The 23,942-nt window shown below is 41.8% G+C and overlaps 1 protein-coding gene across 1 annotated transcript in view; it reads left to right on the forward strand.

Annotated features, from left to right (window-relative positions):
* Window positions 1-23,942, forward strand: part of EXTL3 (exostosin like glycosyltransferase 3) — a 164,108-nt gene that overhangs the window by 119,021 nt on the left and 21,145 nt on the right. The window contains exon 3 of the mRNA XM_073624869.1: window positions 4,744-4,871. Within this exon, the coding sequence (XP_073480970.1) occupies window positions 4,744-4,871 (128 nt within the window). The remainder of the gene's footprint in view (window positions 1-4,743; window positions 4,872-23,942) is intronic.

Genomic DNA, 23,942 nt, shown 5'->3' on the forward strand with positions numbered 1-23,942 from the left:
GCAAATACCTGGATTAGACAGGTATCTGCTCTCCCCCCCCCCCCTGAAAGGTGGCAAATGTGACACTGGAAGGGGGGGATTCCGAAAAGCGGAAGTTCCATTTGTGGGTGGAACTCCGCTTTAAATAATAGGATTTTAAAAAATAATAAAAGTAAATAACTACTGACCCTTTCCACTGCCATACTGACACCATCTACTGCTCTGTTGATATACACGCATGTGTGTTTGTGCTGTGGGGTGCATACACCAAAGTTTGGATTGAAACCAGAACATACTATAGAGGGTTTTGACTATCTTCTGTGACTATTAGTGAATCTCTTCTGTCTGTATTGTTTTAAACATAGAATACAGTGCCTCGCAGTGTGGAGTCACTTATAATGCTGCCAACGAAACTTTGGACAGTATAGAGCTAACTCTGCAAACTGTAGAGCAGAGATGCGGCTTGATTTTTGTGGTGTTTTGGTTCTGAAGCTGCTGGTAAATTGCTGCAATTACCTCACACAGGAAATGCTTTATAAACCAGACAAGTATGGAAAGGCTTTTTGGAATGTCAGTGATCATGCCTTTGTCCTAATCCCCTAAAATTGATCTTGTTGGTGAACTGTAGCTGGGAAAAAAAAATAATCAGGTTTTCTGCTGTCAGACAGCACTGTGCTGTGTGGCAGAGTTGTGTGTTTCTCAGAAATGGAGGGACAGAAAAACAAATGCCACGGCGGGTATAGCTGCTCCTATATCTGTATTTATTTTATGTATCTTGCCATTTGCCTAAGTTTTCAGCTTTACCAGCAGTTAGTGTGTGTTAAAAACAAGCCTTAACTTAACCATACAGCTACAGGCACTGTGGAGTAATTCATCCTCAAATTTTACAGCAAGGGCACTTTAAGGGTGCACTCATGCGAAGGTGTACATACCTGACCCAAAAAGTAGTTCTTATGACTAGAATGATCACTCTGTACTGTGCTTGTGCATTGGAGAGTGTACCTTGCCCTATTCCCACTTAAAGGAGGTAGTCTGGGGTGCTCTGTGCAGTACACATCTGTGTAAACAAAAGCCATGCCCAAAGACGGGGCTCGGACATTGGAGCAGATTAGGCCCTTTTGTGCTTACCGATGATGTAAGCATGCTTGGGCCTGGTACATTGTGAGTGCAGATCAGTGGGAAGGGGGACAGTGCAAGTCAGGGGTAGACAACAGGGCCATGGTGCAAGTCAGGGGTAGACAACAGGGCCATGGTGCAAGTCAGGGGTAGACAACCCCCGGCACTGGTGCAAGCCTAGCCTCTTTTGCCGGCACTCGACTCCCTTCCCATCAGCAAAGCAGTGCAGGGAAGTGTCAGTGAGACACTAATGCATTCCAATTTCAGAATTCCCCACACAGCAGCTGCACTGAGGGGGAGGCACTGTGCCCCCACACATTGTAAAAGATGGTAAACATTGGTTCTCTAACTTTGCTGTAGCTGTGATCTTCAGCTTTTGTGATGGGGGAAGAGATTGGGTGCAGTTTTGTTAGGGGGTCGGTCCCTGTTTTCAGGGGGAGGAGGAGGACTGCTTTGGCCACTGCTAAAGCCAATCACAGTCCTTCATCCATTCCAGATGCTTGTATGTGACATCACATACATCACATACAAGCACGTGGGCTGGATGTGAGAGTTGAATCAGCAGGATGAGTGTGCCAGGACAGGTAGATGTGCCTCATCTCTGCTTCCTTTTACCCCTCTGCATATCATAGATGAGAAGAGGGTTTGGCGATGGAGCATATGAGCAGGAGGGTACAGTGGTGGGGAAAATGAGCAGGAAGGGTTCAGAGGTTTTACAGAAGATCAGCAGGGTGCAGCGGTGGGGCAGATGTGCAGGGAGGTATAGTGGTGGAAGAAATGAGAAGGGGTTCAGCAGTGGAACAGAAGAGCAGGTGGGTTCAGTGTTGGGCCAGATGAGCAGGGGGGTAGAGCAGTGGGGCAGATGTGAAAGGAGGTGTATTGGTGGGGCAGATGAGCAGCGAGTTACAGCGATGGGGCAGGAGAGCAGGGGGTGTACAGAGGTGAGACAGATGTGCAGGAGGTACATTGGTGGGGCAGATGAGCAGGGGGCTACAGTGGTGGGGCAGATGAGCAGGGGGCTACAGTGGTGGGGCAGATGAGCAGGGGGCTACAGTGGTGGGGCAGATGAGCAGGGGGCTACAGTGGTGGGGCAGATGAGCAGGGGGCTACAGTGGTGGGGCAGATGAGCAGGGGGCTACAGTGGTGGGGCAGATGAGCAGGGGGCTACAGTGGTGGGGCAGATGAGCAGGGGGCTACAGTGGTGGGGCAGATGAGCAAGGGGGTATAGAAGTGGGGCAGATGTGCAGGGGTGTTACAGTGGTTGGGCAGATGAGAAAGCAGTTACATTAGTGGGGCAGATGAGGAGGTGTGGAGTAGTTTACAGCATTTACTTTATAAAAAAAAAATTTTTGTGATTGAGAGTGTGAAGTTGACATTTTTTTATGAAATCTCCAAAAAAGGTTCATGTGCTAATTTTGCAACTCAGTGCACCTTAACACAATGGTGCACCACTGTGTTTTGTGATGCACTGCAACACACATCTGTTAGCAAGGTACATCTGGGTGCCACTGAGAATGAATGGCAATGCAACACACTAACCATCAGAATTAGGGATGTCCCGATACCACTTTTTTAAGACCGAGTACAAGTACCGCTACTTTTTTTCAAGTGATTACCGATACCTTTATTTTTAATGTCACGTGGCAGTGGTGGTTTTTTTTGTTTTTGTTTTTTTTTTTTTTACAATTATTTAAATTTTTATTATTTTTTACAATAATTTTTTTTTTTATTATTTATTGCAATACTATGTGTTGGTTTTTTTTTTTTTTTTAAATCAGCCCTGTTGGGGGGCTTTGGTGAGCTATCAGGGGTCTTAACAGACCTCTGATATCTCCCCCTTGAGACAGAGAGAGACCGAGGATAGAGATTCTCCAGTCCCTTTCTCTGCAGCCTCAGCTGCACTGAAAATTAATGGAGAGAAGACAGCGGCTCCTCTCCATTCATAAACTGAGACATCGTAATCACAGGAGGTTACAATGTTTCAGTTATGTGAATGGACAGAGTCAGCTGACAACCCTAATCAGAATGCATATTTTTGCATTGCCACAGTGTGTGAACCCAGCCTTAATTCATCTACGCACCCAAGACTGAGAATGTACACGGATATGAGCGTACACAGATGGCTCTGTGCACAGTCTAAAGAAACGTGATAGAAGGTGCAGAAGAAATATTTATTGCAGAAGAGAAGAGGTTGAGTTACTTAAACTAGATGGAGAGTGCAAAATCTGGTGCAGCTTTGCTTAAAAACCAATCGGCGCAGCAGGGGGTCCGGTGCGTCCCCGTTCACCGTTTCAGATCCAAATTGGGTCCAAATTTTTGCCTGAATTCGGACCTGAAACTGAGCCAAAAATGCACAAGACCCTTCTCCATTGCGAGCCGGTCACACTCTCTTGTCATGCAAGTTGGGTGCAGTGAAACCCGCATCCTATTCGCATAAGTGTGAACCCAGCCTGAAAGCTCTGTCCCACCCAAGACACTTAAGGGTGGATTTACTAAAACTGGAGAGTGCAAAAACTGGTGCAGCTGTGCATAGAAACCAATCCGCTTCCAGGTTGCTTTGTCAAAGCTGAAGTTGGAAGCAAATTGGCTACCAAATTTTGCACTCTATAGCTTTAGTAAATCAACCCCAGTAGAACCTTCAAGCTCCAGGCCCCAATCCAGGACTACAGAATCCAGAGAAAACCAAAAACACAGCTGTCTCCGCTCAGAGGATAGTCTAAAAATTGGCCATTAACCCTTAATGTGAATCCTGTATCCTATTCGCCTAAACATTCAGTGGCAGGGGCATGGCCCATCACAGTACATAGTCTGGTTGTAGTTTTGTTAGAGGCTTTCAAGGGCTTTTATAACCATCACATTACACCTCACTCACCAGTTAGTCATTTCCTCAATAAGATGTTAGCCTGAATCTCTGGTTAGTCATCTCCTCAATGAGGGCATTAGCCATTTACTGCTCTGAGACCTGCTTTACCCTAGAGCTGCCTTAGAAAAATGGCATGCTGGCCTTTGTTGGTGGGTTCAATAATATACAGAATGGGCAGCAGATAATGGATGGAAGGTAGTTGTTTACCTGTCAAGTGATCAGATTTCCAACCTTCTTCAAAATCAAAAGGATAGCTCACACTCACAATGGGCTTCTTTGTTGGAGTTGACAACATAATCATTAAAGGTAACTAACTATTCAGTTTATCTGAGTATGCCAAGGCAGTCAGCACATCTTTTTTGTTTCTGCTTCTTTCTTCAGGTGAGCAAGAAGGGTTGTGTTTTTTTGTTTGTTGAGGTTCTTCTAAGATCACATATGACCACATGGACCTTTTCACCGTGTTTAGTAAATCAACCAAGTCGTAAATGTCAGATAGGTGGGGAATGGTGTTTTTGGAATGTTGAGAAATCATAGTTTTGATGATCTTTATGTGCTTTCTGTATATGCATTACGCCATTAATTTGCATATGTTGCGTTCTTGTAAATTCATGAATTTATCACCTGAGAGAAATCAATTATCAGCAATAACTGATGCTTCTAATTTTTACATGTGGGAAAGCAAAAATGTAGTCCTGTCTTGTATTGAACAGAGTATTTCTGGCTGTTGAGTGTATATATCCCCCCCACATCGTACATATACATTGACGCTCTCTTTCCTCAATCAGGTGGTGCGCACAGAAAAGAATAGTCTAAATAATCGGTTCCTTCCCTGGGACGAGATAGAGACCGAGGCTGTCCTCTCCATAGATGACGATGCTCACCTCCGCCATGATGAAATCATGTTTGGTTTCCGGTAAGCTGCTTTTTCATAATGTAGACTCCTAAATATTTTGAACAAGTAATGCAAAAGAAATATATGTCACCTTCTGCCTCCAGGGCCCGGCTGCACAGTGCTTGTGCATTTGGGTCACGTCTCCTGGCCTTCGCTGCTTCTTACTGCAGAAAATGATAAATTGCATCTAAACCCAAAAATAACAAAATACATTGCATCTTACCTGTTCTTAGATGTAGTGGCTGCTTTATTTTTTAATAAGGCATTTTTCCTGTATTTTCACCTGGTAATCCTGCGAATAACACTAATGCCCTGTACAAACGATCGGATTTTCCGATGGAAAAAGTGCGATCAGATTGTGTTGTCGGAAATTCCGATCGTGTGTGGGCTCCATCTGACTTTTTCCGTCAATTTCCCACACACAAAGTTTGAGAGCAGGATATCAAATTTTCCGACAACAAAATCCGATCGTTTAAATTCCGATCGTGTGTACACAAATCCGATGCACAAAGTGCCACGCATGCTCAGAATAAATTAAGAGACAAAAGCTATTGGCTACTGCCCCGTTTATAGTCCCGTCGTACATGTTTTATGTCACCGCGTTTGGAACGATCAGATTTTCCGACAACTTTGTGCGACCGTGTGTATGCAAGACAAGTTTGGCCCAAAATCCGTCGGAAAAAATCCGATGGATTTTGTTGTCGGAATGTCCGATCGTGTGTACAGGGCATAAGGGGTTGATTTACTAAAACAGGAGAGTGCAAAATTTATTCTGTGCATATAAACCAATCCGCTTCCAGCATAGGTATGCGCAGCCTATTGCATTAGGGTGTGCACCTCAACGCTCAAACACAGGTGTGTGTGTGTATGTATGTATGTATGTATGTATATATATATATATATATATATCACACACACTGCATCCAGAGAGTAATTACAGAGCTTCACTTTTTACACATTTTGTTGTTACATCCTTATTCCAAAATGTATTAAATTTATTATTTTTCTCAAAATTCTACAAACAATACACCATAATGATAATGTGAAAGGAGTTTGTTTGAAATCTTTGCAAATTTATTAAAAATAAAAAAACGAAAAAAATCCCATGTACTTAGTGGAAGTAAACCCAAAAAAGTTTTTTTTAATTAAGACTCATATCTCTTACAGCAGAGGATGTCATTTCATCTGTGCCCAGTCTTGCCAAGAAGAGTTAATCCAGCTCTGAGCAGTCCTCTTCTCTTTCTTCAGTAAGATAAAAACTAACACACAGAGAAATAGGTGTCCATTCTTCCCCCCTTTGCTGTGAGTGACAAGTCATTTTCTTATCTCATGCACTAGTGTGAGAGAGGCATTCTGTGTACTTCACATCCCCCCTCCTTTATTCTCCAGCTCTCCCAGGATTGGCTGCTCCACACCTCAGCATGACTGGGCATGCTGAAGTCATGTGGTGACTTTCCTGTGTTTTGACTGGATGTTAGTGATCATGGGGCATAATCAAAGACCTGCAGAGGTTCAGTGTAAGAAATATCGATGCCTGGCCAAGAGGAGTGTAGAGGGACTACTACTGACATCACGACTCCACCCACCGAGCCCTGGACAACAGACCTGCCAACAGAATTTGGAGTATTGCAGGGCTCCAAACAGCTAAAGGGGAGATATTTCACAGGTAAGGACACATGCAGGAGGTATGTATATCCTTATAGATCAGCACTATGGAAGTAATTTAGAAATGACAAGAGTGGGTTTACATCCACTTTAAGTATTCACAGCCTTTGCTCAATACTTTGTTGAAGCACCTTTGGCACCAATTTCAGCCTCAAGTCTTTTTGATTATGACGCTACAAGCTCGGCACACCTATTTTTAGGCAGTTTCTCCCATTCTTCTTTGCAGGACCTCTAAGCGCCATCAGGTTGGCTGGGGAGCGTCGGTGCACAGCCTTTTTCAGATCTCTCCAGAGATATTCATTTGGGTTTAAGTCTGGGCTCTGACTCAGCCACTCGAGGATATTCACAGGGTTGTCCGGTAGCCACTCCTTTGTTATCTTGACTGTGTGCTTGGGGTCATTGTCTTGTTGGAAGATTAACCTTCACCCCAGTCTGAGGTCCAGAGCGCTCTGGAGCAGGTTTTCATCAAGGATGTCTCTGTATATTGCTGCATTCATCTTTCCCTCAATCCTGACTTGTCTCCCAGTTGCTGCCACTGGAAAAACATCCCCACAGCATGATGCTGCCACTACCATGCTTCACTGTAGGGGTGGTACTGGCCAGGTGATGAGTGGTGCCTCGTTTCCTCCAGACATGACGCTTGCCATTCAGACCAAAGGGTTCAATCTTTCATCAGACCAGAGAATTATGTTTCTCATGGTCAGAGTATCCTTTTAGATGCCTTTTACCAAACTCCAGGTGGGCTGTCATGTGCCTTTTACTGAGGAGTGGCTTCCCTCTTGCCACTCTACCATACAGGCCTGATTGGTGGAGTGCTAAAGAGATGGTTGTTCTTCTGAAAGGTTCTCCTCTCCACAGAGAAATGCTGGAGCTCTGTCAGAGTGACCATCGGGTTCTTGGTCTCCTCCCTGACTAAGGCCCTTCTCCCCCAATCGCTCAGTTTGGACGGGCAGCCTGCTCTAGGAAGAGTCCTGGTGGCTCCCTTCTTCTATTTACAGATGATGGAGGCCACTGTGCTCATTGGGACCTTCAATGCTGCAGAAATTTTTCTATACCCTTCCCCAGATCTGTGCCTCCATACAATCCTGTTTTGGAGGTCTACAGACCATTCCCTGGGCTTCATGGCTTGGTTTGTGCTTTGACATACACAGTAACTGTGGGACCTTATATAGACAGGTATGTGCCTTTCCAAATCTTGTCCAGTCAATTGAATTTACCACAGATGGACTCCAATCAAGTTGTAGAAGCATCTCAAGGATGATCAGTGGAAAGGGGATGCGCCTGAGCTCAATTTTGAGTGTCATGGCAAAGGCTGTGAATACTTATGTACATGGGATTTTTTCGGTTTTTATTTTTAAAAAATTTGCAAAAATTTCAAACAAACTTTTTTCATGTTGTCATTATGGGGTAATATTTGTAGAATTTTGAGGAACATAATGAATTTAATCCATTTTGGAATAAGGCTGTAACGGAACAAAATGTGGAAAAAAGTGAAGCGCTGTGAATAATTTCAGGATGCACTGTATACATTACACACATACTTATTAATGCAAACAAACATTTTAAAATGTATTAAAATTTGGATGGTGTCAGTAGAGCAGTGTCAGTCAGTAGGGCAGGGGGCGGTATGTGTCAGTCAGTAGGGCAGGGGGCGGTGTCAGTCAGTAGGGCAGGGGGCGGTATGTGTCAGTCAGTAGGGCAGAGGGCGGTGTGTGTCAGTCGGGCAGAGGGCGGTGTGTGTCAGTCGGGCAGAGGGCGGTGTGTGTCAGTCGGGCAGAGGGCGGTGTGTGTCAGTCGGGCAGAGGGCGGTGTGTGTCAGTCGGGCAGAGGGCGGTGTGTGTCAGTCGGGCAGAGGGCGGTGTGTGTCAGTCGGGCAGAGGGCGGTGTGTGTCAGTCGGGCAGAGGGCGGTGTGTGTCAGTCGGGCAGAGGGCGGTGTGTGTCTGTCGGGCAGAGGGCGGTGTGTGTCTGTCGGGCAGAGGGCGGTGTGTGTCTGTCGGGCAGAGGGCGGTGTGTGTCTGTCGGGCAGAGGGCGGTGTGTGTCTGTCGGGCAGAGGGCGGTGTGTGTGTTTCTGTCGGGCAGAGGGCTACTCCTTTTTATTTATTTTATTTTTTTAATGTTTTACAATTATATTTTTATTTGCGAAATATTTTTATTTTTTAGGAGCCCTGTTGAGGGCTTTGGTGAACTATCAGGGGTCTAAACAGACCCCTGATGTGTCCCTTTTGAGACAGAGAAAGGGACTAAGCACAGAGATTCCCCAGTCCTTCTCTGCAGCCTCAGCTACACTGGACAATGAATGAATGGGAAGTGCTCTGTGCTGAGCGGCTTCCTGTTCACAAACCGAAGCATAGTAAATAGTTTACAGTGCTTCAGTTATGAATGAACACAATGAGTGATTGGTACCGAGTGGGTACCCAGGCAGCAGGGGAAATCTTAATTCAACAAGCTGAAGGAAGCTTATTGGCTTCTGTGCAGAGCTGCACCAGACTTTACACTGTCCACTTTTAGTAAATCAACCCCTAAGTATCTCCATGTCTACACTCATTTCTCTGTTGTATTTATGAGGTGGTCATGGATATCACCCAGGCTGGACTTCAAACATGGCTGACTTTTGACCATCTCCATTACGTTGTGGATTGATGAAACTAGTAATTTATACATTAAAGACATACGGTAGTTAAATATAATGGAAAAACAAAAACTGCTGTGTTAATGTTAGTGACAGACTGAATCGTGTGTGTCTGTTTTCTATTTTGCCTCTAGTTCCATTTTAGATCCAAATATTTATTAGGTATATTTGTCTTTCCACTTTTACCTCTTCATTTTCTAGCTTCAGAATCTTGCTCAGTATTGACTTTTATGCCATTTTTAGTAAGCGGCACTTTTCCCCAAACACTATGCTTCAGATGGCTCTTTGGATCGATCTCTTGTCATGGTGAAGGAGGTTGCATCAGCCAAGACAGGCAGGTCATAGTACTGGAATCGGATTAGACACGGTCCATCTGAGCAGGATATAGTAGCACCGTTCAAGTATTTTTGCCTCGTAAACCCCCCATGGATAAAATCGCCCAGTGACACCACGCTGAAAGATGAGTCCCTGGTTGCTATTAGCACGCTGCCATAATGAATATGCCTCTTGCTGTTACTTTGGAAGTGTCAGGTCCTGTTTACTGGGTAGTTAAGCTAAAATGCTAGGTAACTCTTCACAACTATGTATAAATAGCCTGCCATATACTTGCGAAAGCAAACGTACCTCCTTTACACCGTCCTTCAGTGGTATGGCATATGGAGCGCTGCATGGAAGTGAATACCATACACCAGCCTTTTACAGAATTGGAGGAACCATTGAAATGACACTGCGCTTATTACCCAGGGCTGCTCTTTATGGCAAAATTATTTTCAATAAAATAATGTAATTAAAATGATAATAAAAAATAACAACTGGTCAGTTGGAAGAATGTTCCTTACATTGGTGGTCAGTTGGAAGAATGTTCCTTACATTGGTGGTCAGTTGGAAGAATGTTCCTTACATTGGTGGTCAGTGGGAAGAATGTTCCTTACATTGCTGATCAGTGAAATTAATCCTCCTTACATTGGTGATCAATGGGAAGAATGTCTCTTACATTGGTGGTCAGTGGGAAGAATGCTCCTTACATTGGTGATCAGTGGGAAGAATGTTCCTTACATTGGTGATCAGTGAAATTAATCCTCCTTACATTGCTGATCAGTGAAATTAATCCTCCTTACATTGGTGGTCAGTGGGAAGAATGTTCCTTACATTGGTGATCAGTGGGAAGAATGCTCCTTACATTGGTGATCAGTGGGAAGAATGTTCCTTACATTGGTGATCAGTGAAATTAATCCTCCTTACATTGCTGATCAGTGAAATTAATCCTCCTTACATTGGTGACCAGTGGGAAGAATGTTCCTTACATTGGTGATTAGTGAAATTAATCCTCCTTACATTGATGATCAGTGGGAAGAATGTTCCTTACATTGGTGATTAGTGAAATTAATCCTCCTTACATTGGTGGTCAGTGGGAAGAATGTTCCTTACATTGGTGATTAGTGGGAAGAATGTTCCTTACATTGGTGGTCAGTGGGAAGAATGTTCCTTACATTGGTGATCAGTGGGAAGAATGTTCCTTACATTGGTGATCAGTGAGAAGAATGTTCCTTACATTGGTGATCAGTGGGAAGAATGTTCCTTACATTGGTGATCAGTGGGAAGAATGTTCCTTACATTGGTGATCAGTGGGAAGAATGTTCCTTACATTGGTGATCAGTGGGAAGAATGTTCCTTACATTGGTGATCAGTGAGAAGAATGTTCCTTACATTGGTGATCAGTGGGAAGAATGTTCCTTACATTGGTGGTCAGTGGGAAGAATGTTCCTTACATTGGTGATCAGTGGGAAGAATGCTCCTTACATTGCTGATCAGTGAAATTAATCCTCCTTACATTGGTGACCAGTGGGAAGAATGTTCCTTACATTGGTGATTAGTGGGAAGAATGTCCCACGTTCTCATTCTTGGTAAACCTTTAATAGGGAAAGGAAACCAGATTTATTGCAAGTGTTGAACATACCACGCACTCCCAACTGGGTACAGAAACACAAAATCTTGATTTCTAATCAAACATTTTTATTTATTGGGTTTTGGCTAATGTTCCAAGTGTTGTCTTCCATGCTCTGTCTATTGCCTTCTCTTTTACCTCTGCAGTATCATTTCTAGCCTTTTGACAATATAACAGATTGCTTTGAGATTCATTGCTTGCATTGTGTTCTGTCCTTCTCTAATTAGTTTTTGGATCTGTTCACACTTTTAAGTAAAACCTACTTACTTTTACTGTATTGTCCAGAAGTCCCATTCTTTCCTATATGGCCGGTTCACATCTGGTTTATTGTACTATTAGTGGTAAAGGGTTCTATTCTTGCACCCACGTAGGTGTGGAATCGCTCTAAATGCACATTACTGAGAGTTTTATTACATTGTTGTGTTTAGTTCTGGATGTCAGTATGCATACTAGAGCATGGGGGAGAGTTGGACATATCCTAGATATTATTTTAAAGTGAACCTGTCACCTATTTTCAAATGTTATTATTATTATACAGGATTTATATAGCGCCAACAGTTTACGCAGCAAATAGAAAAAAAAAACGTTTGAGAAGGAGAAGTCTGACTTCACAGGAAAGGGTGATATTCTCTTTTCCATGTTTCCTTTTTTGCACTTTTAGGCACTTCCTCTGTATTCTTCATGCTCTTTTTTTCCCTCGGCCTAGTGACTCTAGTCTTTGCCTCCATGCCATGCTGGGTGGTAAATCCTGAATATTTGGGATTTGATCTTCCGATGAGCGATTCCTCCATCATGATCAGATAGGCAGCAGCCTAGGACCTGAAGCATGCCTACACACATCAGACTTTCACAACTGGATCACCTCCTCCAAGGAGGACACCATCTCTGTTGTATTTTCTTTAAAACCAATCTGCACTTCTGCCAGTGCAGTGCTATCAGTGTGTTATTTGGCAAGTCCTGGTGGAAGGGGGAAGGTGCCAAAGCGTGGTGGGCAGACAGCCACAGTCCTGGGTATGTCTGTGGACATTCATGTAACCTTGTAGCTAAAATCCAGATTTGCATTTAGGGCACCCTGCAAAGAAAACATTACATATTCACCTCTCCCACTGCCTAATCCCCCTCTCATGTGTGATAGTGTTGGGTGTTTCATAATTGGTATATTCCTGTCACATTGGGTCGGGAAGGAGGCCATAGCCCTGGATGAGCTCCCACAAGTAAGTTTGCAGCTTGCAGAGAGCTTTTTTTGCCCTGTCCTGGTGGCAGAGAGGAGCAGAGCGAAGAATGGGGAGTATTGGTTGCTGGAGAGGGGAGGAGGTAAATGACCTTTTTTACTTTACCCCTGTAGATTACTATAGATTTAGGCTGGAGTGGGTAAGGCAAACAGGGCAAGTATGCTTTCTTTTAAAACCAGCTGTAGATTGTTCGAATCTCTGCTGGTTCAGCAGAGACTGGTTGTGATTTGATACATCTATGGGCAGGCTGGTTGTACTAAACTCGATCCATCGATCAACTTCAGTACAACCAGCCTGTCTGATTTTTTTTTTTTTTTGCAAACAATTACTGCCGGCAACTATGGTCACCAGCAGTGATCAATGTGTTCTGCCAGCACCGAAGGCTCCCTGCCGGCAGAACACAGTAGTGCTGCAGGAGGGATTACCCCATCAACACTGTGTTGATGGGGGAATTAAGCAATTTATTGTGTTGCAAGAAAAAAAAAATTGCATCATTCATGGCTTGCTTAAAGTGTTTCTAAACCCACAACAGTAAAATCAGTCTGTATATGCAGTAAATCATGCTTGTTATACTCACTGTAGAACCTAAGGGGTTAATCCTCCGCATTGTGTAAAAAGGCTATTTGTTCCTGTCTTCTCTGATCCTTCCCTTCTTCCACAGTCTCCAATCCATCTCCTGATAAGACTGTGTCTTTTGGAGTCACTCTACACGTGCTCAGTTTGGTGTGTATTGCTAGAGAGTTTTTTTTTTTTTCTCTTTCTTGGGACGGTGCATGTGATCAGCACAGGGCCAATCAGCACTGTCCAGACAGAGGGTCAGGGGCCCTGCAGCCTCATGAGACAGTCAGTGTAGAATGAAAACTCCTCCTACAAGCTTTAACCAGGCACTGATAGAAGTTACAAGACTGCTATATACTGCTAATGAGAAAAGATATTTAGCAGTTTATATTTACTAAAATAATTGCATTTCCATGTTATGTGTACTGTGGGGAGACCAGATATATTGAATGCAGGGTCCTTGGTTTAGTAACACTTTAGGTATACACATATCCTTGAACAACACCCTCACACCCCTATAAACAGTACATGGTTTTAATAGAAGTTAAACAGAGAAAATGAAAAGAGTTCATGGATCAGCTGCTTTATAACAGAACCAGTGAGAGAGAAGTGTTCTAGTACAGAATATTATGTTCTATTAATGAAGAACAGTTTATTATAAGGCAGCTCTGTGTTCTTTCCTCTGTATAAATTATCCCCATTACATTGTACTGTTCTTCCCCAGGGATACCCTGATATGATCAGTTTATAACTGTATGTTGGCTATCTTTCAGGATAATACAGCTCTGGCGATTAATATCAGGAAGAACTACTGTACTGTGTTTCAGAAATGATCCTGTGGCCTTTTTAAGAGTTAAGGTGGCCATACATTTTCATTATACAATTCTCTAATTCAATTTCCTTTTGATTCACCTTCAACTATGTAGTTCGAGGGCCTACCTAAATTGCCTGCAAATTGAAAGTGTTTAGGTTTGACTAAATATTATATGATTTTGGTAAATCTAAAGGAAAAATTCTGTATGGCATTTGCATACGTACATTGATCCAAGCTGAAGCAATGTTTAACTTGACTGTAAAGTCTGTATCTGGAGCTCAGTTTTAAACTAGAAGAAAAGGCTACCCAATAAAAACCCACCTGTGCTCTGATCCTCTCTGCTTACATTCTGTAATAAATCTTTCTGAATACTCCCGCTCTTTCTGTGGCTAGTGGGTGGGAACTCCTCTCTGGGCAGACAACGCTTTGACAACCCTGGGAGCTATGGACACCGGCGCGATGACGTCATGGCTGCAGGGGATTCAGCACTGTTATCGGCCCCTCCTCAGTACAGAAACAAGCTGTCATGTGACCGCATAAAATAAATAATAATAAAAAAAAATAGGATTCATATTACAATTAATAGGTATTCAAATTCATCATATTACAAAAAGTTAATAGACAGGATCAGGGCAATCCTCATTAAACAGAAGGGTTACTGTGTAGCCTTTACCTTCACATTAGGAAAGGATGTCTTAGTGCTGGCATTTCTATAGAAATCTGATTATCATTTATGCATAGAAGGTGTCTCCCCCCCCCATTAGAGGGAACATTTTTTGTAATTTACATATAAACATATCCTTATCCTTTTACACAGTGGTAGTGACGGGGACCTTGTGGAAGAAGACACCTTGTCCACATCCCTATAAGACTACACAATGGGAGATTTCCTCTAGTGGGACTTTATAAGGCAAGAGTCTTTGAACAATGATATATCAAAAAAGTATATCATTTTATTATCAAAAGTTTAAAACATGACAAAAGTAGAATTAAAAGAAGTGGATGCCAGCAAATTCAGATGGTGGTAACAAAAAAGTATACATATCTGTTTACAATAATGAAAAAAGCCCACACAGACTATTTCAGCGGGGGGGCGGAAAAAAGGGCCTCTATTTTCAGCCCCCCCGCTGAAATAGTCTGTGTGTGGTTTTTTGCATTATTATACTCCTTTTTGTTACCACCATCTGAATTTGCTGGCATCCACCTCTTTTTTAATTCTATTTTTGTCATTCTTTTTTTTTATAATAAAATTCTATACTTTTTTGATATATCATTGTTCAAAGACTCTTGCCTTATAAAGTCCCACTAGAGCAGTGATTCTCAACCAGGGTTCCTCCAGAGGTTGTTAGGGGTTCCTTTAGCATTGGGCACTTTCTGCCTCTCAGATAATTTCCCACTGACACCATTGATCTTTTTATCTATCTGTAAGGAGGTAATTCTTCCCAACGACCACCCATGTAAGGACCATTCTTCCCACGGACCATCACACTAATGTATCATGAGTTGTAGATTTCTAATTTTTAGCAGGGGTTCCCTGAGACCGGAGAACTATTTCAAGGGTTCCTCTGATGAAAAGGTTGAGAAAGGCTGCACTAGAGGAAATCTACCATTGTGTATCCTTATCCTTTTAAACTTGATTGCGAGTTTTTACAAGAAGCCCCCATACCCTCTACTGGTGGAGGTGGAAAAGTGCAGCTTGTCAGAGCTAACCGCTGATTAGAACACTGGAAATGGACTTCATGAATGAACACTTTCTTGCCCTCCATGGTTGTAGCTGTGGTGAGTTCTTGAAGTCACCATCAGCAGGAAACATGTCTGACAAAAATCCATGTAAACAAATCTTGAGACTGCTGCTATACAGCAATAGTTAACATACGTTAAAATCTTAAAAATATATTAAGGCCCAATTCCGGGCAGTTAAAAAAAAATTATCCCCTGCAATGAGGCTGGAGTGCGGGAGTGCAGAAACTTCGGGGGCCAGTCTAGATTTAGGGGAGGAGTGGAGCATCGGGTAAATAGAGACATAAACGCGCAATCAACCGCTATAGTGCAGACACAGCCCCACTGCAAGGGATAACTTTTTTTTTTTTTTTTTTAATTAGCCCAGATTTGGGATTTAAATACAATCGCATAATTTCAATATATACCATAGCATTCGTCTGCTGCTTTGGCGTATTCAAATGGCCTGGTTTCCGTGAGGGAATAATGACAGCCAATAAAGTGATGTTCTCTCTTGTCAGCCAGAGCTATAAGCAACCCCCAGATGTTATTCTGACAGCCGGGAATTGCCAAAGAGGGTTAGAGGCAGAAGAGTCAAAAGAGTGGACTTGCTGCACGTGTCCTGTGCACTGTAAGGCTGTTATCCATCGGGCCCCTGCACTTCGGTGACTGTCTCCTGGTTTGGAAGGTCGGTGCGCCCTCCCTGTTTTTCTATATGTTTCAGCTTTAAGGACACCCATTGTTCTGAAGAGGGCAGCAAGACCTTTGACTTTCCACACTTTATCCACGACCTACACATGGACTAAGGGCCTGAGCGCAGGAGGTTGTTTTGTGGTGTTCAAATGGCCTGTGCCAGATTCAAAAATAACTTTACCAAGTTACTTTAATGCGTGCAGCAGATTCAGGTAGTTCTTAATAGCGCCAATTTTACAAGGTGGCTTTATTATCGCACCAGATTCAAAAATAATTACCTCCAGTTCACAGATAACGAAACTAATGGGTAATTAAAAGAGAAGTATGGGATTCACATTTTTTTTGTGTATCATACTTACCTAGTTGGATGCAGCAATGGTCCGATGCTGCGTCTGTCCTCCACCGGCTCTAACACTGTAAACCGAGCAGTCAAACACTGCCGATCTTGTTCTCAGGGCTTTTTGCTTAACACCCCCCCCCCCCCCCCCACATTGAGCTGGGTGCCGGTCCAGGCATGTGGACGGATCTACCCGAGGCTGGACCAGCTCTGCGATGTTCGCTTCAGCCCGCTGTCTGCTGCAAATCGGTCACAGGAGTGCCGAACAAACTGCAATCCTGTAATCCACAGGAGACATACAGCCAAATGAGCCTTGACTGTACCTCTCCTTTTATAGTGGTTCTAACGGCAGAAGGTTTTTTTTTTTAATCTTAATGAATTCTATGCATTAAGATGATAAAAACCTTCTGTGTGCAGCAGCTGCCCCAGCACCCCCTGATACTTAAGCCTCATCTCTCTCCAGTGATGTCCACGAGTTCCTGGGCCATCCAGGACTCTCCCCCTGATTTGCTGAGACACAACAGCGGCACCATTGGCTCCTGCTGCTGTCAATCAGTCACTTAGCCAATCAGGGGAGAGAGGGGGAGCCTAGCCAAATCGGGGCTCCGTGTCTGAATGGACACAGGAAACAATGACTTGGTTCAGGTACCTCCATAGCAAGCTGCTTGCTGTGGGGGCACTTGACAGGAAAGAGGGGTCAGGAGAGCCAAAGAGGGACCTGAGAAGAGGAGGATCCAGGCTGCTTTGTGCAGATCCACTGCATAGAGCAGGTAAGTATAACATGTTTGTTATTTTTAGAGAAAAAAAAAAAATGAGACTTTTACAATCACTTTAAGACCAACTGTAAAATGGAGTACAGAAACAGGCAGAGTGCCCGTCCCTGTACGCAGTGGATCAGAGCGACCTGTTTGCCAATGTTTACACTCCCCCACCCCGCGCTGGTTGCTAATGAGGCTGTCGGTTTCAAAGCCGATAATCTCCCAGCAACCAGTGACGGTGCGGTGGGTGGAGTCTGATGGAAAAGCTGAGATACTAGTTCCCCATCAGGTCTGATCTTTCCTTGTAATTGACAGCAGGCAGGGATTCTGACAAGAGGTGAAGGAATCTGTCTCCTCGTGTAGAGACACGTCAGACTTCTAAAGAGTGTCTAAGGCGCAGGGTTCCTCCAAAGGTTGCTGGGGGTTCCTGAACAATGGGCAGTATCTGCCTCAGATGATTTCCCATTAATACCATTGATATTTCTAGCTATCTGTAAGGGGGTAATTCTTACCAATGACCACAGGTATAAGGAGCATTCTTCTCACTGACCATCACACTAATGTATCATGAGTTATAGATATAGTTATTTTTAGCAGAAGTTCCCTGAGACCGCAAAGTTATTTCAAGAGTTCTGTGTTGAGAAGGTTAGGAAAGGCTATTCTAAGGTCTTGTTCTCTCTAACAGTTGTGGGGAGATAAAACCCTGTAGTTGAGCTGTGCTTTTACTGTATGTATGTGTGTGTGTATATATATATATATATATATATATATATATATGTGTGTGTATAATATATATATATATATATATATATATATATATATATATATATATATATATATGATAGATCTATCTATCTATCTATCTATCTATCTATATATATATATATATATATATATATATATATATATATACACACATACATACAGTAAAAGCACAGCTCAACTACAGGGTTTTATCTCCCCACAACTGTTAGAGAGAACAAGACCTTAGAATGTTTTTTCTTTATACCACTAATGGCGGTCATCAGAGAGCTATAATGGGGCTGCAATAGTGCGGTGGGAAATCTGTCTCTAACTGACACTGGGGGGGGGGAACAGGGACTCACTAACCGCCAGTGACATTAATACAGTGATCAATGCTAAACATATGCACTGTCACTGTACTAATGATACTGACTGGGAAGGGGTTAGCATGTAGGGTGATCCAGGGGTTAAATATGTGCCTAACTATGTGTAACGTGTGCCGATTTTTACTAATGATCTCAAAGTTTCTCATCCCTGCTTCGCAGGGATGAGAAACAGCGTGATTGTTCCCTGTGTACAGTTAACTCCAAGGGGAAAGACCTTTAAGTTAAAAAAGTTCATTCTTGCTCTTTACACCAAATATCTTGAAACCTCCTAATTTTTGTGGTTAATGATTCCAGTAACATACAGGATGTGACCCCGATGTACTATGCGGTTATATTCCAATATAACGGCTTGTCCTCCACTATTACACAGGACATGACTGGGTGTAATACAACAAAACAAGAAGGAATAGTAATAACACCCTTTTATTACATAATCATAAACATGTTAAACACTTCACTAGCACTGATGAGTCAGCGCATTCTCATTTCCTCCACAGCCCAAAATATAAGCAATCGTCTTTGATAGAGATTGTCCAGGATACATTTTATCGATCAAAAGACGCATTGTTCTATTTATTCCAATTTCTATTATTGACATTCTGTTTTGGCAGAGTTGTGCTCCTTTTATTTAATATCGGCAGGGAGTGAGTCCTGCCAGGGAAGTGGGGGAGAGCGATGAACAGAGCGAGGAGTGTTGTGAAATCTCTAGCCCTAGGCTGGCTTTTTCTGCAGTAATGTGCCAGTAAGGTGATGTTGTGACTTGATTAGATCCTTGCACACAACTTCATATATCTTGTGTTATTGTTCCATACCGCCCAGAGCTATCCACCATATGGCGTGACAGTGGACATTCACGTCTTTAAAAGTGTGTCTAAACCCAAGAGTAAAAATGTAATATATTGCATCTTACCAGTCCTTACATGTGCCGACTGCATTTGTTACCTTTTTTTTTTTTTTAAGCATTTTCTTCTCTTTTAGTTTCAGGTATTGATCCTGCCAGTAACTTACTTTTGCCCAAGAGTGACAGCACTGCTGTATCTATAGAGAAGAACAGTGTTGCCACCCTAAGACAGGACTACAGAAACTACCCCCTCTCCCCATCTCCATAAGATAGAAGGGAGTTTTGAAAAAGTGCTTTTACTGGCATGATTTTGTGTAGGTCAGGCTTACTCAGACTTATTCAGCTCGGATCCAGCTGGGTCAACAGGCTGAAGTAGTCTAGCTGTGGGTGGTGCAGAGAGACGGAATTATTCTTTCCCTCCTCCTCCTTTTTATTTATTTTTTAATTTCTCCCAGGCCTTCCTTTTTTATTTTTATTCTTTTTTTTTTTTCACTACTAAAAAGGGTAGAGGTTACCAGACACCATGGTGTTCGGTGCATCACCATTCTGGCTTGCTTTAACTAATGACCCAGCTTTACTGTCTTTTTGGGAGACTTATGTTACCTTTTTTTGAGGTCAATCTGTTGTGTGACAGGCTATTTTTGCCAGTATGTATTTATATTTCTACTAGTGATGCACTGAAATGAAAATTCTGGATCAAAAATGAACATTTAGGATGCATTGGCTGAAAACCAAAATACAGTTTAAAAAAAAAAAATATATATATATATATATTATATAAAAAAAAAAAAAAAAAAATATATATATATATATTTATATTTATATATATATATATATTTTTTTATATATACTTGTACTATATTCGACTTTTTAATTAATTTCATGAATTTAAATGAATATGAATTTATTTTCGGGCATTATCGGCACCTTTTTTTCTGTTTTCGCCCATTATCGGCACCTTTTTTTCTGTTTTCGCCCATTATCGGCACCTTTTTTTCTGTTTTCGCCCATTATCGGCACCTTTTTTTTCCTTTCCTATTTTCAGCCATTACTGGCCCCTTTTTTTATTTTATTTTCGGGCACATTTTGTTTCTATTCACAAAACGCCAATAACTCTGCTTGGAAATACTTTGCTAAATTTACAAAAAGAAGGGTGTAGTGTAGTTCTGTAGTCCTCAGAGTTAGCTGACCACAATGTAATCAAAGGGTGCAGTACAGGAAGTTATTCACTTAGGTTTCTGACAGGATCAATCGTTTTTTGTGTTTTTTACACTTTTGTAGATGCTATAACTGTTACACAAACCAAATAATATCTGCCCTCCACCTCATCACTATTCTACTTGATATTTTATTTAAGGCTGCAACTAACGATTATTTTCATAATCGAATAGTTGGCCGATTATTGTTTCGATTAATCGGTTAATAACCTTAAAGTGTGGTGTATAATTTAGTTAATATGTAAAGTTTAAAAAAAGGCAATTTATTCCTAAATATCAATACGCAGTGGTAAATATAAATAACCAACTATATGGTTAGGGAGTAAAATCTTTAATCCTCTCTGAGAATAACAGACAGAAGATATACTCTATATACTATTAGAGGTTGAATCTGGACTCAGATCAAATTTTTTTATTTAACCACTAGACATCCGCGCTATGGCCGAATGATGGCCACAGCGCGGACCTTAATTCCCGGGAGGCCGTCATATGACGGCCTCCCCTGTGCACGCTCCTTGCGCGCGCCCTGCGCGCTGTGATCAGAGTCACTGAGACTCCGCTGTTAACCGATCCGAGTAAGGGGCTGGTCCCGGCCCCTTACCATGTATCAGCTGTCAGCCAATGACAGCTGATCACATGATGTAAACAAAAGATCGGTAATCGTTTTTTTTTTTTACTCACGCTGACAGCGTAAGTAGAAAAAAAAGCCGATCACCAGCTCGGTTGTGAGGGACATCTGCCTCATCAGTGCCACCTAACACTGCCCACAAGTGCCGCCTAACACTGCCCACAAGTGCCGCCTAACACTGCCCACAAGTGCCGCCTAACACTGCCCACAAGTGCCGCCTAACACTGCCCACAAGTGCCGCCTAACACTGCCCACAAGTGCCGCCTAACACTGCCCACAAGTGCCGCCTAACACTGCCCACAAGTGCCGCCTAACACTGCCCACAAGTGCCGCCTAACACTGCCCACAAGTGCCGCCTAACACTGCCCACAAGTGCCGCCTAACACTGCCCACAAGTGCCGCCCAACACTGCCCACAAGTGCCGCCCAACACTGCCCACAAGTGCCGCCCAACACTGCCGCCCATCAGTGTCCATCACTGCCGCCCATCAGTGTCCATCACTGCCGCCCATCAGTGTCCATCACTGCCGCCCATCAGTGTCCATCACTGCCGCCCATCAGTGTCCATCACTGCCGCCCATCAGTGTCCATCACTGCCGCCCATCAGTGTCCATCACTGCCGCCCATCAGTGTCCATCACTGCCGCCCATCAGTGTCCATCACTGCCGCCCATCAGTGTCCATCACTGCCGCCCATCAGTGCCGCCCATCAGTGCCACCCATCAGTGCCACCCATCAGTGCCCATCAGTGCCACCCATCAGTGCCCATCAGTGCCACCCATCAGTGCCCATCAGTGCCACCCATCAGTGCCCATCACTGCTGCCTCATCAGCGTACATCAATGAAGGAGAAAAATGACCCGTTTTTTAAATTTTTTATAACAAAATATAATATAATAATATTTAAAAAAAAAAAATTCACATTTTTACATTTTTTTAAACAAAAAGTAAAAACTGCAGAGGTGATCAAATACCACCAAAAGAAAGCTCTATTTGTGGTGAAAAAATGATAAAAAATTCATTTGGGTACAGTGTTGTATGACCGCGCAATTATCATTCAAAGTGCGACAGCGCTGAAAGCTGAAAATTGGTCTGGATAGTAGGGGGGTTTAAGTGCCCTGTAAACAAGTGGTTAAAGAAAAAAAAATTCTAGACTGCAGATTTTCAAACAGAACTGTAATATTACATGCTTTTCTGCAGCTTCTCCATTGAAGTATATTGAACCAAAAAAGCACCGTTTTGCATTGAAAAAGGTCCTTGACGCTTTCCAAATACACAGCAGCTGAAAAAAGCATAGATGTGAATGTTAAATGAACTGTAGTGCATTTCTGCAAAAAGCACCAAAAAAACACATGGGTGGGAACCAGGCCTAAGACATTTTTTAACTCCATTAATAATGTAGTTAAAAAAAATAAATAAATTGTTTTTTTACTGTGCAACAGTGAAAGTAATATTTACAGTAGAGATTATTTGCTCTTTTTGTACTATATAGGGCTAATTTTGGCTTTTTTAACCCCATTATGTTACTAGCCGATTAATCGATTATGAAAATAGTAATCGATTCATTTCATAATCGATTAGTTGCCGATTAATCGATTAGTTGTTTCAGCCCTAATTTTATTATATAAATTTTATTTCTTTTATTTTACATTTTTATTTTTTTTATTCTCCTCGATTATACAGTCTATTACCTAATCATTCATTGTGTAATCTCATGTCATGTTATATATGTTTTTAACACTGCATTTACTCATATTTTTTTGTCCATATTATGACAAGAAGAGAAACATAAATTTGTATTTTTTTTGGTAATTATTTTCTATTTTATTTATCTTATTATTACTATTTATTTGAATTTAAATATTTGTTTATATATTACTGATGATTGTAGTGAGTGCTTTTCATATGTTTTCTTTGCATTGTAATATTTAAAAATTCTTAAATAAAAGAATGCAAAATAAATAAATATAGATATATAGACTGTATATATATATATATATATATATATATATATATATATATATATATATATATATATATATATATATATATATTCTTTGGGCTATAAAACATATCCAATAAAAAACCTCAAATTTCTTCATAAATTTTGGCAAAAATGTATTCTGCTACATGTTTTTGACAAACAAAAAAAAATTCCAATAAGTGTATATTAATTGGTTTGCACGATATATATATATATATATATATATATATATATATATATATATATATATATATATATATATTTTTTTTTTTTTTTTAAACCAAAGACATGTAGCAGAATAAATTTTGGCCTAAATTTATGAAGAAATTAGAAATTTTATTGGTTATTTATGACCGAATATTTTCATTTTGTTTTTTTCCAAAGTTCAATCATATATATATATATATATATATATATATATATATATATATATATATATATATATATATATATATATATATATATATATATATATATATATATATATATCTCCTCCCAGTAGTGATCAAATACCACCAAAAGAGAGCTCTATTTGTGTGGAAAAATGATTTAGTGCCAGTTCACACGTTTGCGATTCCAGTGCCGGCTCTCGCATCGCATGGAACTCGCAGGCAGTACACACTGCACTATGCGAACTGCTGCGGATGTCAATAGAAAGTTAATGACACCCCCAGATTGGTTTTCCATATCGCAGTGTGAACTGTGAATTCAGACAGAGATCAGCATAAGTGTGAACACCCATGCGATACGATTCTGGTGCAGACCATAAAGGGTCCTGCACGATTTTGGTCCAAATGCGAATTCAGCCATACAATCTGTATGGCTGAATTCGCATCGCACAGACATGGCATGTGATCTGCACAGCAGTGTGGTGATGTCTGACATCGCGCTGGTGTGAACCGCCACTTAAATTTCATTTGCGTAGAGTGTTGCATGACTGCTG

Source organism: Aquarana catesbeiana, linkage group LG04 (genome assembly GCF_042186555.1).
Source record: "Aquarana catesbeiana isolate 2022-GZ linkage group LG04, ASM4218655v1, whole genome shotgun sequence".
NCBI classification, from domain to species: domain Eukaryota; kingdom Metazoa; phylum Chordata; class Amphibia; order Anura; family Ranidae; genus Aquarana; species Aquarana catesbeiana.